Here is a 15,734-nt window from a genome sequence, read left to right on the forward strand (position 1 = left end):
TGCGGCACTGGAGGTATACCCCAACCCGAGGTCCCTGTGTCCCTGCCCAGCCATGCCACCAAGGAGAGAAAGGACACATAAGGGGGAATGGGGGTCAAGAGGCCCAGACGAGGTGGTGGGGATGAGTAGGCCCTCTAGCCACCAGCTCAGATGTTCTACTCTCACAGCCCTTTGATGCCCACTCTCCAGACCTCTCTGGGCCTCTTGCTTCACCTAGGAGGGCAGCAATGACAACAGCCCTTTCCAGGGACAAAACTCCAGCCCCGGTGTATTCCCTCCTCCCAGCAAGTGCACAGCAACCTTCCTCGGGCACTTTGTCCCTTTCCTGCTCTTAGGCAGGTGTGTCACCCCCATCCCTGGATCCCAGTGCTCAGGCCTGGCCAACTCCGTGGCACATACCCAAGCAAACCGATGAGAGCCCATGGACTTGGCTGGACTGTCAGGGAGGGAAGCTTTCATCCATCGAGGGATGGGTAGACAGGCCTTAAGTGTGGGTTGCCGGTGGCCACTAGAAGAGGAGGGCAGTAAATGTAAAGGGAAACAGATCTAAGAGGAGAAGAGAGACTGTGTCCTAGTAACATAGTTGGAGCGCTTGATCTGACTATACCTGAAGCCAACTTCTCTCAAACCACTAAGTTGTTTTCTTCTTTTTTTCTTTCTTCTCTCTTTTCCTTATCTCACTCTCTCTGGCTTTTTTCTTTTATTGTTAAGCTCATTCAAGTTGGGCTTTTGTCTTTTCAGCCAAGAGAATCCTAATAATACCTAGAATATGAATTTCATTAACAGTGCCAAGAGTGAGTCAACTATGAATTACTCCCGCGTGACCCTCCCACACAAGCCCAGCATCTTAGCCACAGGACCAGAGCTCATGCTAGGCTACGCTCAGAGCTAGGCTCTGCCTCCTCCCCAGCGCAGCAGACCCCAGCCATGAGAGGACCCTTTCTAGGTCCTAGACACCCTAAGCCCGGCAGCTGGAGCCTGATGGAGAACCTCTCACCACCCCACCCCAGGAAACTCCCAGCTCAGCACCCACCCCACGAAAGAAAGAAGAGCATAGGCACACGAGAAGTTTCTGAAATAGGCTTCTGTGTTTTTATTCAAAACAACATGGTGGCAGCTGCCACTTGGTTTCTCTATGCCTGGGCCATCTGGGCCAGCAGGGACCAGTGCCGTCAGCAACTAGGAGGGAAGTTCATTCACACCGTAGAAACTGTACAGCCACTCAGAGTGTGATAGTCACGGTGGCGGGCCCGGGCTGAGGGCTTCTTGGAGGTGGCAGCCTCTGCCTCCTCCCCTGCCCTAGCCAAGCCAGGCTCCACCAGGAACACTGATTATTGCACAAAGACAAAAAGAGTATGTGTATCTGGGCTAAAGAGCGGCTTCTAAGACCCCAAGCCCTTACACAGCGCAGCAAAGAGGGCCAGAGTTGGCCCTAGAAAACAGAAGGCTGGAAGGGAAGGGTCTGGGGGGAAGACAGGCCAGTGGGCTGGTACTGTGCACGCTTCATCCTTTGGGGAGCTACCAGGGGCAAAGACGGTTGGGCAGGGGACAGGAAGAGCGTTTGGCCAGGGTGGGCCACGGCCCTATCGGGTCTCGCGTCCATCTGTGCAGATGCCTGCTTGCCACCACTTGGCACAGCCCTGCAAGCAGATAGCTTGGGGTATTCAACACCAAGTTCCCCTCTCTCCCTGGGGCCAGATCTGTGGGATTTAGGGTACGTTTGTGCTTTTGTGATGAAGAGGTCACAGGGTCAGGAGGGCAGAGGAGCCATTCAGCCAACCCCCATTCATTCTGGCTTGTCCTAGCCAGCCGATCACGGCTTCCCGGACCCCCTAACTCCTGTAGCTCCCAGAAACAAAGCCCAGTGCCTGGGAACAGTACCTGGAGCACCCCCCCCCCCCCACCCCTAGGGAATAAGCCTCTTCTCCCACAACCACAGCCCCTCCCACCCCAGAGCAAGCTTCTCTCTACCCTCAGCCTATCCCACTTCTAGGCTCACCCCGCTCTGTCCGGCCCGGCTTCGCTAGGGCCAGTCCCTTTGCTTAGACCATCCTCGCCACGTGTCTGTTCATTCTGGGACCACAAGGCTGAGGGTAAAAGGATGGCTTCATGTCACACACACCAGGGCATGTTCCCTGCCCAGGCACCCATCACCTGGTGACGCCGGGAACGTCACTTCTCTGGACTGTGCCTAGCCACAGCCGTGCACACTGCTAGAGGCTGCCCCTCAGATGAAAAGGGACGACACCCAGGCCCGGAAAATGGACGCTGTTCAGAGTGTCACAGACCAAACACTTGAACCCCAATCGGTCCTCTACCCAGACTTTCTAGGTCCCATGTCCCTCTTCTGGTTCCAGCACACACGTCCCTCCGGGAACGTGCTGACTTGCACACCTAATGTGCGTGTGCCCCCCGCCCCTCCAGCCACGATGGCTTGGGCCCAGTGCCTGGCTGGGAGGGAGGGTGAGGCCGAGCTACCCGGGGCCTCTTCTTCCCCGGAGGAGCTCCCCCTGTCCCAAAACAGCAGGGCATGGGATGCTGCACAAGGCTCGCGGGAGCAGGAAGCTTAGGATTTGGGCCCAGCCTCTCCCAACCCTGCTGAGGAGCTGCCAGGAGCCGAAGAGGACAGGACCCCAGGTCCGGCTGCTCCCTGAGAGGGAGGGCTCAGACAGTCCTCCCGCTGGAGGCTGCCATCCTGGGAAGGGGTTCAGCGCTCGGGCATCTCCTCGCTGTCCGCACAGCAGTCCACCCTCCACACTTCCAGGGGAGGAGAGCCAAACTCCGGAGGCTGAAGGGCTGATGTAGGTCTGACCTCCATGCTGGCCCAACTCCATGGGGCCAGCGGAGACCCACATGCAGGTTTTGCCTTCTGAACCCACTCCTTCTGACCACAGGGCACACTTTTTCATACCCCAAACACCCAGGTGCTGGCTCCCTACAGAATTCCAGGGCATTGAGGTATCCCCAGCTGGCCACTTCAACCTCTCCAGGACTCAGTTTCCTCGTGCGGGAAGTGGGCCTACCCACCTTTCCCCACTCCCCACACCAGCTCTGAAGGGCTCTGCAGACCACAAATGCTGAGTCACTCGCTGCCTCATGCCCAGGCCCCAAGCGCCCAGAAGGTCCCCGGAGCCCATGCAAGTTGTCAGCCCCTCAGTACCACTCACAAGCCCGGCCTGAAAGCAAGTTTCTTTAAGGTCAGGGTTTGGGAACGAGTACAAGGGCCCCCCCGCAGGGCCCCGCTGAAGCCATCCGAGGGAAACTCACCAAGGCAAAGGACCCGGGTTATTGCTCGAAGTGTAGCATTTCCTTGAACTGGCAGCCTTTCCCACCCCAGGACCCCATGGGTGTGCAGACCAACGGCCTCAACCTTCACCTTCCCAACCGGCTTCTTTAAAGTGACCTTAAACCCACTCACTTCCGAAGACTACCCCTTGACCTAAGCAATATCTGTGAAATCATGGGTTCGGTGTACGGTTTATTTCTTAATAAATACTGAAATAAATGCGTAACTATTCAACGAAAAAAATACCCATCTGTGAACCCATTTGGGAAGCACAGCTAGAGTAAAACCTGATCTGCAGCCTGGGAAAGTGGTGGCGGGGGGAGAGCGAGGCTGGTCCCAGGACGAGGCAGGTGCCCCCATCTGGGCTTAGAATCCTGTTGAATCTGCTTTCCCCTGAACTCCACTGGAGAGGGGCAGACCTGTCCAGGGGCCCGGGGGAGCATGACCGCCAGGAATGACCATGGCTCAGAGCCCACCTGGCAGATAGATAAAAGGTGGCATGTAATGGCCACCACTGACTGCATTAGCCCAGGGCACCCGCAGTGGAGCCTAGCAGGCACAGACCAGGCTGGTACCCTTGACTTCCAAGCTTCTGCATGCCCTGCTCAATACCCTTTACCCTTCCTCTCTCCTGCTGCCTCCATGCCTGCCCTTGGCCTCCCTGGGGGGCAAAGCCATGGCAGACTACCCCCCCCCCACCCCTGGAAGTGCCCTGCCCACTGGCTGAAGACCCTGCCCAGCCTTGGAGCTACCCTCCACCCCCCACCCCTGCCCTAAGAAAGTACGACTATTCACCCCTGGTTTTCCTAAATAAAGACATCTAACTGGTTGACTAAGAGTGTGCTCTGGGGCATCTACAAAAGACTGTTCACGACAACTAGACAGTCAGGAACAAGACAGACACCCCAATACGTGGGGGGAGGATCTTAGTGGCGTTTCTTCTTTAAAGGAAAAAAAAACGCACCCTGAATTTCACCTCTTCTTCTGAGCCTGTCTCCCCGGCCACAGTAACTTCAGAGGCCTGAGAGCTTCTCCCAAGCTACTCCCAGCCCCGGGCGGGGGTAGATACCAAAGAGCTCGGCTGCTAACGCCCCAGCTGGACCATCCGCCCTGGGGTAGGTCTGGCCTGGGTCCGAAGCATCCGGCAAAAGCCCTATATCTGGGCACCAGCCCGCAACCCCCCCACCTCCAACTGTAGCACTTTCTGGAAATCATAAGCTCTCAGTAAAAAAAATAAATAAATATATATGTCTGTCTCTCTCTATATATATGCATATATATATGTATATGTATATGCACGGGAAGGACCACGGCTGGGGTCCACAGCCAGGGCCACAGCCAGGGCCACGGCCGGGCCTCGGCGAGCCCAGACCCTGCTCAAGGCCACCCTCTCGGTGGCCCGGCGCTGGCTGGCTGGCCCCTGCGCGACGCCCAGGTTGTGGCCAAAGTATTGCTGCCTGCCCCCTGGCTCCTGAGGTAAAAGACGGTGGGACGGGGCGCCCGGCTGGGCCCCTGCGGCCCTCATCTCTTCCGCTTGCTGGCCGCGTCGGCCGGCTGCAGCTCCGCTGGGCCCGGCTGCGGCTCGGGGGGCGCCGAGGGGGCCCCGCCCGCGTCCTTGCTGCGGTCCGCCGCCCAGGAGGGGCTCCGGGCCAGGCCGCGGGGCCGGGCGGGGTTGCGCTGGCGGCCGGGGCCGGGGCCGGGGCCGGCGGCCAGGCTGCTGGTGCTGCTGAACCTGCGGGCCGGCGGGAGTCCCGGCGGCGGCGGCGGCGGCCCGAACAGCGACGTGAGCGACAGGCTGCTGAGCGTCTCCGAGTGCTCGCTGCCCGCGCCCCCGCCGCCCGCGCCGCCGCGCCCGCCCGCGCCCTCCTCGTCCGAGGGGTCCATGGAGTCGTGGTGGGTGCAGCCCGGGCTGGTGGAGCCGCCGCTGCTGTGGCTGCGCTGGTGCGCCCGCAGCCCGCGCAGGCTGAACAGGCCCCGGCCCCGCAGGCTAAGCCGGCGGCGAGCGGCGGGCGACAGGCCGGCTCGGGGGCCCGGGGCGCGGGCCGGGGGCCCCAGGGCGCGCCGGGGACTGTCGCTCAGGGTCAGGCTGTCCTCCAGCGTGGTCTGCAGGCTGCCCGCGGAGCTGCTGCGGCTGGCCTCCAACGACGTGTCGCTCCCTGTGGCCTGGGGGGCGGTGGGGGGAGGGGTCGGCAAGGCGGGGGCGGCTGAGGGTCCGCAGCAGGTGTCCCCCATTCCGCCGCTGGGGCAGGCTGTCCCTCCCAGAGACACAGGCACAGCAGCCCCTCCGATGCTTCGGGAGCTCCCCTTAGAATGCACCCAGGACCCCAGGGCCCTTCCGCTACATCACCACCCATCCCAACTTAGGGGTGGCCTTTGTCGGTGGTCACTGGGAGTGGCCTCCTGCTGTGATCCCTGCGCCGCCGCCCCCCCCTTACTTAAACACACTCATGTGGTGGCCCAAGAACCCCATTCCAGCCCCTGGGACCTTTCTTCTCACCATCCTCCCCTCGCTCTCCCCCTCCCCCCAGGACCCCTCAGCCCTGGCCCCAGGCTGCCTGGAAATCTCTTCCCCAGACATCCATGTACCTCACCCCTCACTGCCTTCCCAGCACCTAGAACTGCGCCCCCCCCCCCCCAATAGTCCCTTCCTGGGGCAATGTTCTCCCGGCTGATATCACTCTCAAATAGATGATTTTCACTCACTTACTTTGGCTTACCCTCTCCTCTCGCACCCCTGCAACACATGCACTGAACAGTACAGCATAAGCCATGGGGCAGGGATTTTGTATCTGTTGCCCCCGAGCCTCACACACAGCCAGGCACCTAGCTGGGACCAGCAGCTGGGCTAGCGCTGGACCAGCTCTGTTTCCACCATATACACGGGAGGTGGGGCAGCTCCTGCTTCTCCGAGCTCTGGGGCTGCGGGCTCTGAGTAACCTTTCTGCTCTGTGCTTCGTGCCCTCTGCATGCCCAGGAGGCAGCTCCAGCCAGTGCAGTACTGGTGGCCGTGTAGGCCAGACCTCCCTTCCCCCAGACCTGCCCCTCCTTCTCCACCTGTACATCAAGGCCCCACTCAGATGCCCCCCCCGCCCCCAAGCAGGAAAGCTCGTGGAGACGAGGAGGTGCCCATACCTGCCGGAGGAGGCTGCAATTGACACTCGGCGACCGTAGGGATGCCCAGGAGCCCTGCAGGGCGATCTTGGGGAGGGTCCCAGTGCCAGGGCCCTTCTCCTGCCCTTTCTGGCTGGCAGACACAGCAGGGTGAAAGAACTCGGCGGGCATGGGCAGGAGAGGGCTGGAGGCATCCGGGGAGAAGGGCCTCGGGGGTGCAGCTGGGGAAGGAGGAGAGGGGGCTAGGGAGCGGGCTCGGGCTGGTAGGCCCCTGGAGGATGCCTTCTAGACCCGCAGGCAGGAGGCTTCCTACCAAACTGGCTGTGGGACTCTGGGTAAATCTCCCCCTCTGAGAGCTGATGTCTCCGTTGCAAAAGCCAGAAAGAAATACTGAGCCAGCCGCTCTGATTCCTGGCCACTGGGCAAAGACAAGCTTTTGGAGCCAGTAGACCCAGGCTCAAGGACCCTTGAGCTCCTTCCTCTTCGAAAGAGGGACCTCAGGTTGAATAACTTGAATGTCTCCAGCGGGGGTGGGGGGAGGTTCCTGTTCTGTGTCGTCTTATTGTTTAAGGACTATACAAATGAAGAGTTAATTAAAGGGGACAGGCTTTTACTCAATCAGAGTGGCTCTTGGGTCCTGCACCCTCATTCTGGTCCAGGAAGCCTGGGGTCTTGGCACCTTAGCCACCAAGGCCACTGGCTTTAGGGAGAGTCCTTAGAAAAGTCACTCCACCCCCAGCTCCTGGAAGGAGCTCGATGCCGGGCCTTCCAGAAAGTACCTGGGGTGGGCTCAGGGTCTGGAGAGGTCTCTCTACTGCTGAGCTCATCTCCCTGAGCTAGTGCTGTGGAACCAGATTCCCATCACCCTCCAAGAGGACTTGAGGTGAAGGTGAGCCCAAGTGACCAACAAGGGAACTAGGCCCTCTGTCCACAAGCCCAGCACACAGACGCAGGATGCTGAGTGTGGGGCTGAAAGACAAATGTCCCAACATTTTACAATAGGCTTTCTGTTGTTCAAAATCACCTCATGTGAAGATGTGGATAAACACGTCTCACATTCAGCTCTAGAAAAATACCACAATAATTTGGCAGCTTTCCTTCTGCCTAATGAGAACTCTATGTGACCCGTTTCCCTTTCCACCACAGCTTCTAGGAGCTCAGCATGAACCTCCCATTAGATCAGGTTGCCAGATCATTATTATCTCACCTCCCTGTATTATCTTGATATTTTTATCATTGTTACATCAGACCAGAGAATCCCATCTTTTATTGTCCGTTAAGCTTCTGGTTCTTTCTGGACTCAATAGAATTGTCTGGGCAGAGACACTAAGAAAAGCATTTGGCCAGCCCCTCTGCAGCAGCTGCCAGAGATCGGGGCCGTGGGGAGCTGGTGAGGGCTCCCCCTCCTCACCTCGGCTGCTCTCCTGCTTCAGCCAGGACCGGACGGGATTGGATGGGACCACCTCCCTCTCCCACAGGAAGTTCTCCGGATCCGATGAGACAGCTGTGTTGGGCAAGGGGAAGAAGCATTCGCCCACCTCTCCTGCGTGTACGGGCTCAGGTGTGTCCGGCTCACCCTGCAGGAAAGGGAGGCGGGTTAGGGTGGTGAGGGGGGACAGGGAAGACCCTGCCCCAGCTGCCTTTATGCCCCTGCTCCACAGCCTTTGCTTGGGCCACTCTCATCACCCGAGATGGCCTTCTCCTCGCTCTTCCACCTGGCCAACAATGGTCATCTTCCAAAACCCAGGTGAAAGGGCCCCACCTCCAGGAAGCCCTCTCTGGTGTCCCAGGCAGGCTGCTGTTTCCTGTTCACTCCAGGCTTGGCCCTAAGATCCCAAGGGTCTCCCTTGTCACTGTAGCCAAGTGCCTGGTAAAGACCTAGGCCCAGTGCAAAAGTCAAGTTCAAGTTGGTGAAAGTATCAGAAGACATGTGGAGTGGCCCAGGGGCCGCCCTGTGAGCAGGGTGCTGGGCAGGTCCCTTCCGTTCACCAAGCCCGGGCATCCACATCCATAAATGAGAGAGAAAGCCCTCATTCCTGGGTCTGGCCCCCACAAGCTGCCTGGCAGTCCTGGTGGCCCTCTCTGCACCCAGGCTTCCCTCAGCCCTGCAGCCTAAGCTGACCCCTGCCCAGCAGCGACTCCAGAGCTGCCTCAGGGCACCCTTTCAAGGCAGATGGACCGCCATGACTTGCTCTTTAAGCCCAGAATAAACCCAACTATACCTGCTGAGGCCCAGCCAGGCCCCAGAAGCGGAGCACGTCCGATATCCTGTGTGGGAGAGCAGTGCAGGGGTGCAGGGAGAGGCAGGAAGGGGCTGGGGGGCGGGGGTACAGGAGCTGCCAGCTATTAGGGAGGGGATGCAGAGCACAGTGAGGGGACTGATGGAGGATGGCCCCGAAGGACAGTGGGGCCCGGCCCAGGCTGCCCTGCCGTCTAGGGGAAAGAGGCTCTCACAGGCAGGGCCACCGCATCCCTACCCCCAGGGCCAGGCAGTGCCCTCCCCCCCGACAGCTCCTCTTAGACCGGAGGTCCCAAGCCCAGCGGCGGACCTCTCCCGCCTAAGTTGGCCACAGGGACACAGTGGCATTCCTGTGTGAGGGGAGCAAACCGCTTCGCTCCTCAGAGCCCAGGTTTACTCAAGGTGCTCAATGGGGCCGAGTCGTCCCTACTACCCGGAGTGAGAGACGGGCCAACTGGAGCGCAAGTGGCTGGCACACAGCAGGTGCGTGTGTCTGGTGCCGCTGTCCTCCGCTCTCTTCAGCCTCGAGCCCCCTTCCACACCCCCACCCGTGAGTTTGTCCTGCTTGGAACAACCCCCATTAAATGGATAAAAAATATCCAAAGAAACAAGGAGTGGCTTAGGCCACTGAATGCCATGCCTGGGGGCCCAGCTGGGCCTGTTGCTGTGTGACTTCAGGTCCATCACTGCACCTCTCTGAGCCCCACTGCCTTCATCCGACCAACAACAGAGGAGGGCCCGTCACACAGCAGGTGCTGCTTCGATTTCGGTGCACGAGGAAGAAGCAGTGTTCTGGCTGGCCGGGTGGAGGCCAGCCTGCAGGGACAGCCCCACAAAGCCCGCTGGGACCGCTCACCCTGCTGTCCTTGGGGCCGAGCGGGCAGGCTGTGGGATCCTCGAGACTCAGGTCATCACCCAGCAGGATGGAGGAGGACTTGTCTGAGTTCAGGGAGAAGGCCTCCGTCTCGGCCAGCTGCACCTGCAGGGAGAGGTGGCCGCCTCAGGTCACCCTGGGGGTTGGGAGGGGGCAGGCCTGGTCTTCCAGAAAGACACAAGCAGGTAGTTACAGAGGCAGAGATTTGCTGAGCATGGAAGTTATGCCACCACGCACCGGGGACCCAGTCTGAGCAGGGGGTGGGGGACACACGATGGCGTGACAGTCAGTCCAGTGCTAGGCCGGGGCCACGCCTTCGGGCAGCCTCATCGTCACAGACTGTGAATGCCAACGCTGGTCCACTTGCCCCCAGACTCAGCACCCCTGTAAGCTGAACAGCACTGGTCGGGTGGGCCCAGGCTCTTCCCTTGGGTTGTCCTCTGCCAGACTTCACGTTGTCCCCACCACAAGGCACCAGCTCCCCACCGAGGCTGCCATTACCTCTTGCTTGTCGTGGTGACACTTCTCGCAGCCGGCCGGTGAGGAGTAATGGTGGAAGATGGAGCCGGACAGGTTGTCGATGATGGTCAGCTCCCCCTCCAAGGAGTCCTTGATGATTAAAGAGACGCTGTCCAGCCACAGGTTCTCCTAGGCGGACGGGGACGGGGTGGGGACAGGCGGGATTATCGGCCAGCTCTGGGGGGTGGGGGGGACTGTGGGGCGGGCGGGACCCAACCCCCTTGTCACAGGGTCACCCCTAAAACGGAGCCGGGCAGGGCGGGGCTCAAAAAGACCCAGGTCTCTGCCTGAGGCCTCGGACGCCCGACTGCCCCCTCCAGCCCCACGGTGCCGCCCTCTGCACCCCTGCCCACCTGGGCCGGAGAGTAGCAGCGCCGGCACAGGCGGCCCTCGGTGTCGCCCCCGCCGCCCGCCCCGCCCGGGCCCCGGCCAGGGCACCCCGGGGAGCTGGCGGGCGGCCGCGGGCTGGGACCCAGGCCGTGGGCCATCTCAAGCTCCAGCTCGGCGTCCATCTCGGCGTCCTCCTGGGCCTCCTTGTTGCTGTCGTCCAGGTGCTTCATGAGCACGGCCACCACCACGTTGATGAGCACGAACTGGGCCGTGAGCACGAAGCTGACGAAGTACAGCGGCGACACGAACTGCAGGCTGCTCAGGCAGCTGCGCTCGTCGTGGGTGCAGTCGCGCAGCGTGTCCTGCCCCGGGGGCGGCGAGGCTCTGTGAGGGCCTGGCGAGGGCCCGGGAGCCTCCGCCCTGCGTTCCCTGAGCCCCGTCCCGCCCAGGCCGGGCCGTGGACCGCAGCCAGGGAGCCTCCCCGGGGTGGACAGGTGAGGAGGAGCGGTGCCTGCAGCCCCTGACTCTGGACTGTGGGCCCCAAGTCCCCTCTGGCCCTGGGCGGAGCCCTGATCCCAGAGCAGCAGGCAGAGGTACCCAGAGAACGATTTCTGGGCTCATCTCCACCTTGCTGGGCTTCAGAGCCCCAAGCAGGTCCCTCTGCTTCCCACTGCCCTGCTCTCCCCTCCCGTGTGTGCGGTGGGGCGCCGGGCGGGAGCCCTAGCTGTCAGGACCCTTGCCCAGCCCCCAAGCCGCTGGCTGCCTCCCCAGCCCGCCCCCGGTACCTTCATGATCCCATTCCAGTTGTCGCCGGTGGAGACCTGGAAGAGCGTGAGGAAGGCCATGCCGAAGTTCTCGAAGGTGGCATGCCGGCTCATGCCCTCACAGGGGTTCTCATCATTGCAGACTGAAAGGCGAGAAGCGGTCAGCCCTGTCCCACTGCACAGTCCCTGCCCGGCCCGCCCTGCACCAGGGCCTCCCAGTCTCATCTCAGGGTCCCCAATCCTTGAAGGTGCGTATGGACTACGCTCAGCCCACAGATGGAGAAACTGAGGCTCAGGGAGGGGCACACCAGCTGGCACTCAGACTCTGGCGAGCCTGGCTCCTCCCCTCACTGGTGTATCAGGTCCTGAGAGAAGGGAAGAGGGGTGAGGGCCAGCCCCCAAGGGAGCCCCGCTTTCTGAAACCAACCCCATGCAGGGCTGGCTCGGCAGGGGCTGTGTTGCCCTCGGCCGGCACCCCCCCCCCCCACTGCGCTCCCTGGGGCCGCGCTGGCTCGGGACGAGCACTGGCGCACGTGGCCAGAAGGGTCATCCTTGGGAACTCAGACAGTGGGGCGGGGGGGCTCCCAGTCAGGGCTCTGCTGCACAGGCCTCACATATGCCGCTGCATCCAGGCTGGCGGCTCTCCAAAGTACCACCCACCCCGGAGGGTGGGCATCAACGGCTGAGGGTCACCCCTCTGTCCCCACACGGGCCAGCTGTGGGGACATCCCCCACTACAAAGACCCTGATGGGACACTCGGCCACATCTGCGGCCTCCCCACCCTGCTAACGCCCTCCTCCAGGCCTGTTCTGCCCCCTCACCAGCCGGGGCCTGCTTCGGGAGGCACTCACCCAGCTTCCCGAACAGCTCCACGCCCAGCGCGGCGTAGATGAAGAAAAGCAGCATGAAGAGAAGGCCCAGGTTGCCCACCTGTCGGGGAGAGCAGGTGGGGCGGGGCCAGCCTGAGGGTCAGGTTCTGTGCCCCAGGCCGGCACCCCGCAGCCGCACCCGCCCCCCAACGCCAGGGGGAGGCCAGGTCCCGCAAGGACACAGAATAACAAAATGCGGGCAGAGCCCTTCCCCTGAGCTGCCGGTTTCAAACACCTCCGATTCGTAAGCTCGCTTATCCCGCACAGACCTCTATGAGCTACATGTTACCCCATCCTGGAGATGACAAAGACACGCACTGAGTGGGGAAGCAGCTTGCCGAGGTCACACAGCTAGTAAGAGGGAGGACTAGGATTCAAACCCGGCAGGCACAATCACTCCTCCGCACACGCGTGTGCTAGGCCACATCCCACGAACGAATGCAGAGAGTGAGGTTGGGGGGGTCGTGTCTCAGCAACAGCGCTGCTGCCCGCGTCCCCACCACCGGCCTCTGCAGGGCCGAGAAATCCTTGAGAGTCGGGACGGGGCTGGGTTAGGTTGGGTCTGCCTCCTTCAGCCCACACAGGGCCTGGCCGTGGAAGGAAGCGGACAGAGGAATCACGCAGGGTTGTGAGCCCCAGAAGCTTCCCGCAAACCCAGCCACCCCGGTCCCACGGCTCCTGTGGGAACAAAATGTCCCCGATTATAAAGCTATTTCAAATCCAGCCATACACCGGAGACAGCCTCTAACGAATGCTATGGAGGAGATAAGGCTCGAGAATATTCCTGCCCTAGAAACAGACTACCTCCCGGAACCCTCAGAAGTCCTGCATGCACAGAATCAGAAGAAGGTTTGCATTAATTGTTGAAAAGTAAACCATGTTAACCACAGCCCCCTAATGTTTCTCTGCTCCGCAGGAGGATTTCCTTCCAAGCTGTTGTACAACCACACCAGTAGCGTCTGACTCATTAGAAGACACTCTGCTCGCTAACGGTGCAGGCACTTACTGCGCAACTCTGAAGCCAGGGAGTGAGCGTGGCCCTGGACCTCTGGTCAGCTTCCCGCCCTCTGCAGGCCCAGGTGAGCGGCGCTTCTGAACCAGCGTAGACCTCACCTTCCCAGTCCGTCCCTCCTTCCACCCACGGCATCTCCTAGAGACTGCACAGCCCCAGCAGCCTCCTCGTTGGCCTCCCTGCCTCCAGCCTCTCCTTTAACCCACTCCTTAAAGGCCGTCCTGCTTGAGGCCTCTCCCGTCCAGAACCTCTTATGATGCCCACTGCCCACAGGATAAAGCCCGAGTTTGCTGTCCTGGCTTCAAAGCCCTTTGCAACCTAGCCCCGTGGACTAGCTCCCACCCCAGCCTGATCTTCCCACCGCAGACTCCAGCCGCACAGAAACCACACTCCATTCGCACATTCTGTTCCCCATGCAGGGAAGACCCTTTCCCGGTCTTTGCCTAGTAAGTGCCTCTGCCCAACCCCTCAAAGCCCAGGTCAAGAGTCACCTCCTCTGAGAAGCCTTCCTTGCTACCTCCTCTCTCTGCAGGGGGGCAGAGGCTGGTGGGAGTGTCATTTTCATAGCACTTTACACAGAACGGAGAAAATGTCCGATGTCCATATGACAGCTAAAAGATTTTGAGAGTAAGTCCCCCATCCTATGTGGTACTGGATGTGTACGTCTCTTAAAAGTGCTGATGTGACTGTCATTACTATCGTGTTTCCTACTTGAAGCTGGGACATCCCGGGCATCTCCATGTGAAAAATTCCTCCAAAGGGACTGCGTATTAGGAAAAGCCACATCCGTTTGAATGAACATCCCTGCTTGCTTTCCCTCCAGACCTGATGAGAGCCCTGTCGCTTTCCCTTTGTAAGGAGGCTGCTGGGACACTCACAGCAAACTTGCGAGCATCCTTGGCCCATGTGCCTGAGAGAATTAGCTCTGCTTCCACCTTCCCAGGGCTGTTAATTTTTTATCCTCATTTTTATCATGCTGGATCGTGCCCTTTATTTTAAGATGCCTGAAATTCCTAAAGACTAGATGAGTCATCATGAATAAACGAATGTGTATGAGGCTCTCCCCAGAGCAGAGGCCACCCTGAGGTGAGGGCGAAGGGGGGTCCTCAGGAGTCAGGACAGTGGGGGAGGGGAGGACTGGGATTTCGGATTTCCCAGGAAGATGAAAGTCACATCCTGTGTGGCCCTGACCCTCTCTCCCTTCCACTGGCCAATGGGATGAGGCGATGTGCGCTTTCCTACTTGCTAGGGTTTCCACCCAGGTCAGCGTCTCATGCTGTCCCCACCAAACAGGTCCTATCCGAACCTCCCATCCACATCACCACCTCCTTCTGTCAAGCCACCCCACAAGGTCAAGTTCACAGTCCCCTGAGGTCCGCCCTGATTTCCCCAGGGAGTGTCAGGACCCCCTCTTTCTCCTCCCCACATTGACTGGAACCATCTGTCTTCCCACCAGCCTGGACACTCCTGAGGGCCCCATAAGGGTTGTCAGAACCCAGCTCAGGACCTGGAATGCAGCAGGCACTGTGAGCACTTGAAGTCAGGAAGAAAGAGGCACAGGGGGCCCTTTATCTCTGTCACAGCCCCAGGCTCAAACCTTGTCTCTGGAGACGGGATTCTGCCCTGGCTCTGGGCAGGCTGGAGAAGGGAACCCAGGACCTGTGAGATGCCAGTGACAGCCACGCAGGCCGCCAGAAGGGGGCGCTCTTACCTGGGGCAGAGCCTGCACCACCGTGTCCAGCAGGGCCCGCATCCCGGTAGCCATCTTCAACAGCTTCAGCACTGCAGGCGAGATCCAGCCCGGCCCACTCAGCCCAGGGGAAGGCAGAGTGTGTGTGAGGGGCGGGGGGCGGGGGGAGGTGGAGGGGTGTGTGTGTGTGCAAAAGTGAGGTGGAGAAGGGAGAAGCCAGAGGAGTATGTGAGCAAAGGGGACAGCTCCGGGATGCCACACCGTAAGTACATGGGTGTCCCTGAACAAGGCTGTGCACAACGGTGCATTCACGAGGTGCAGGTGTCAGTGGGAATGTGTCCAAGAGAAGGCGGGCCCACACACAATGGGACCAAAGTGTGTCCATGAGCACAGTTCGCTGAGATGAGGCCAACATGCCTGAGTACCCACATCTCTCCCTTCCCTCAGGCTAAAGAAAGCTCCAGACTTCTATGCTGAATTTCTCCGCACCCTCCCCACCTGGGAGCCCGGAGGCGACAAGCTGTTGCAGGTGGAGAAGCAAAAGACCGGGAGGTACCAGGCCAGAGGTGGGAGGTTTGTGAAGGGAGTGTAGGCCCAGCCTCAGGGTGAGAGAGGAGCTTCTGGGGGAAGCAAATGTTATAGGAAGCATCGAGGACTGCATGGCTTAGCCAGTGTTGGACTCACGCCCACGAGGAACTAGAGTTCCGGGTGCCTTCCCAACTGCCCTGAGTTCCTTTCATCCCAACCTGAGGCTGGTCCATGTGGGTCATGGTGTCATAGGGAGATGAGATGGGATGCCTGGGTGGCTCTGTCGGTTAAATTTCTGCCTTTGGCTCAGGTCATGATCCCAGGGTCCTGGGATCAAGTCCCACATCGAGCTCCTTGTTCAGTAGGGTGTCTGCTTCTCCCTCTCTCTCTGCCTCTCCTCTGGCTTGTCTCCCTCCCCCAGATAAATAAATAAAATCTTAAAAAAAAAAATAAGGAGGTGGAGGTACAGTGTGCCATACAGAGCAGTCTGTGGACAAGGGCACATGAATGT

At 60.2% G+C, this 15,734-nt stretch overlaps 1 protein-coding gene across 4 annotated transcripts in view; it reads right to left on the minus strand.

The window, feature by feature from the left end:
• Positions 1 to 1,075: 1,075 nt before the first annotated feature.
• The window catches only part of CACNA1I (calcium voltage-gated channel subunit alpha1 I), a 116,069-nt gene continuing 101,410 nt past the window's right edge, over positions 1,076 to 15,734 (minus strand). For 2 of the 4 annotated variants that reach the window (XM_032346216.1, XM_032346214.1), the window contains exons 29-37: positions 14,717 to 14,787; positions 11,976 to 12,054; positions 11,145 to 11,266; positions 10,383 to 10,721; positions 10,012 to 10,158; positions 9,493 to 9,615; positions 7,809 to 7,974; positions 6,419 to 6,618; positions 4,808 to 5,449 (exon numbers count right to left, since the gene is read on the minus strand). In XM_032346216.1, the coding sequence (XP_032202107.1) occupies positions 4,808 to 5,449; positions 6,419 to 6,618; positions 7,809 to 7,974; positions 9,493 to 9,615; positions 10,012 to 10,158; positions 10,383 to 10,721; positions 11,145 to 11,266; positions 11,976 to 12,054; positions 14,717 to 14,787 (1,889 nt within the window). Of the gene's footprint in view, positions 5,450 to 6,418; positions 6,619 to 7,808; positions 7,975 to 9,492; positions 9,616 to 10,011; positions 10,159 to 10,382; positions 10,722 to 11,144; positions 11,267 to 11,975; positions 12,055 to 14,716; positions 14,788 to 15,734 lie in introns of all 4 variants that reach the window. The other 2 variants (XM_032346217.1, XM_032346215.1) reach the window with 2 other exon arrangements.

Source organism: Mustela erminea, chromosome 6 (genome assembly GCF_009829155.1).
Source record: "Mustela erminea isolate mMusErm1 chromosome 6, mMusErm1.Pri, whole genome shotgun sequence".
Classification (NCBI taxonomy): domain Eukaryota; kingdom Metazoa; phylum Chordata; class Mammalia; order Carnivora; family Mustelidae; genus Mustela; species Mustela erminea.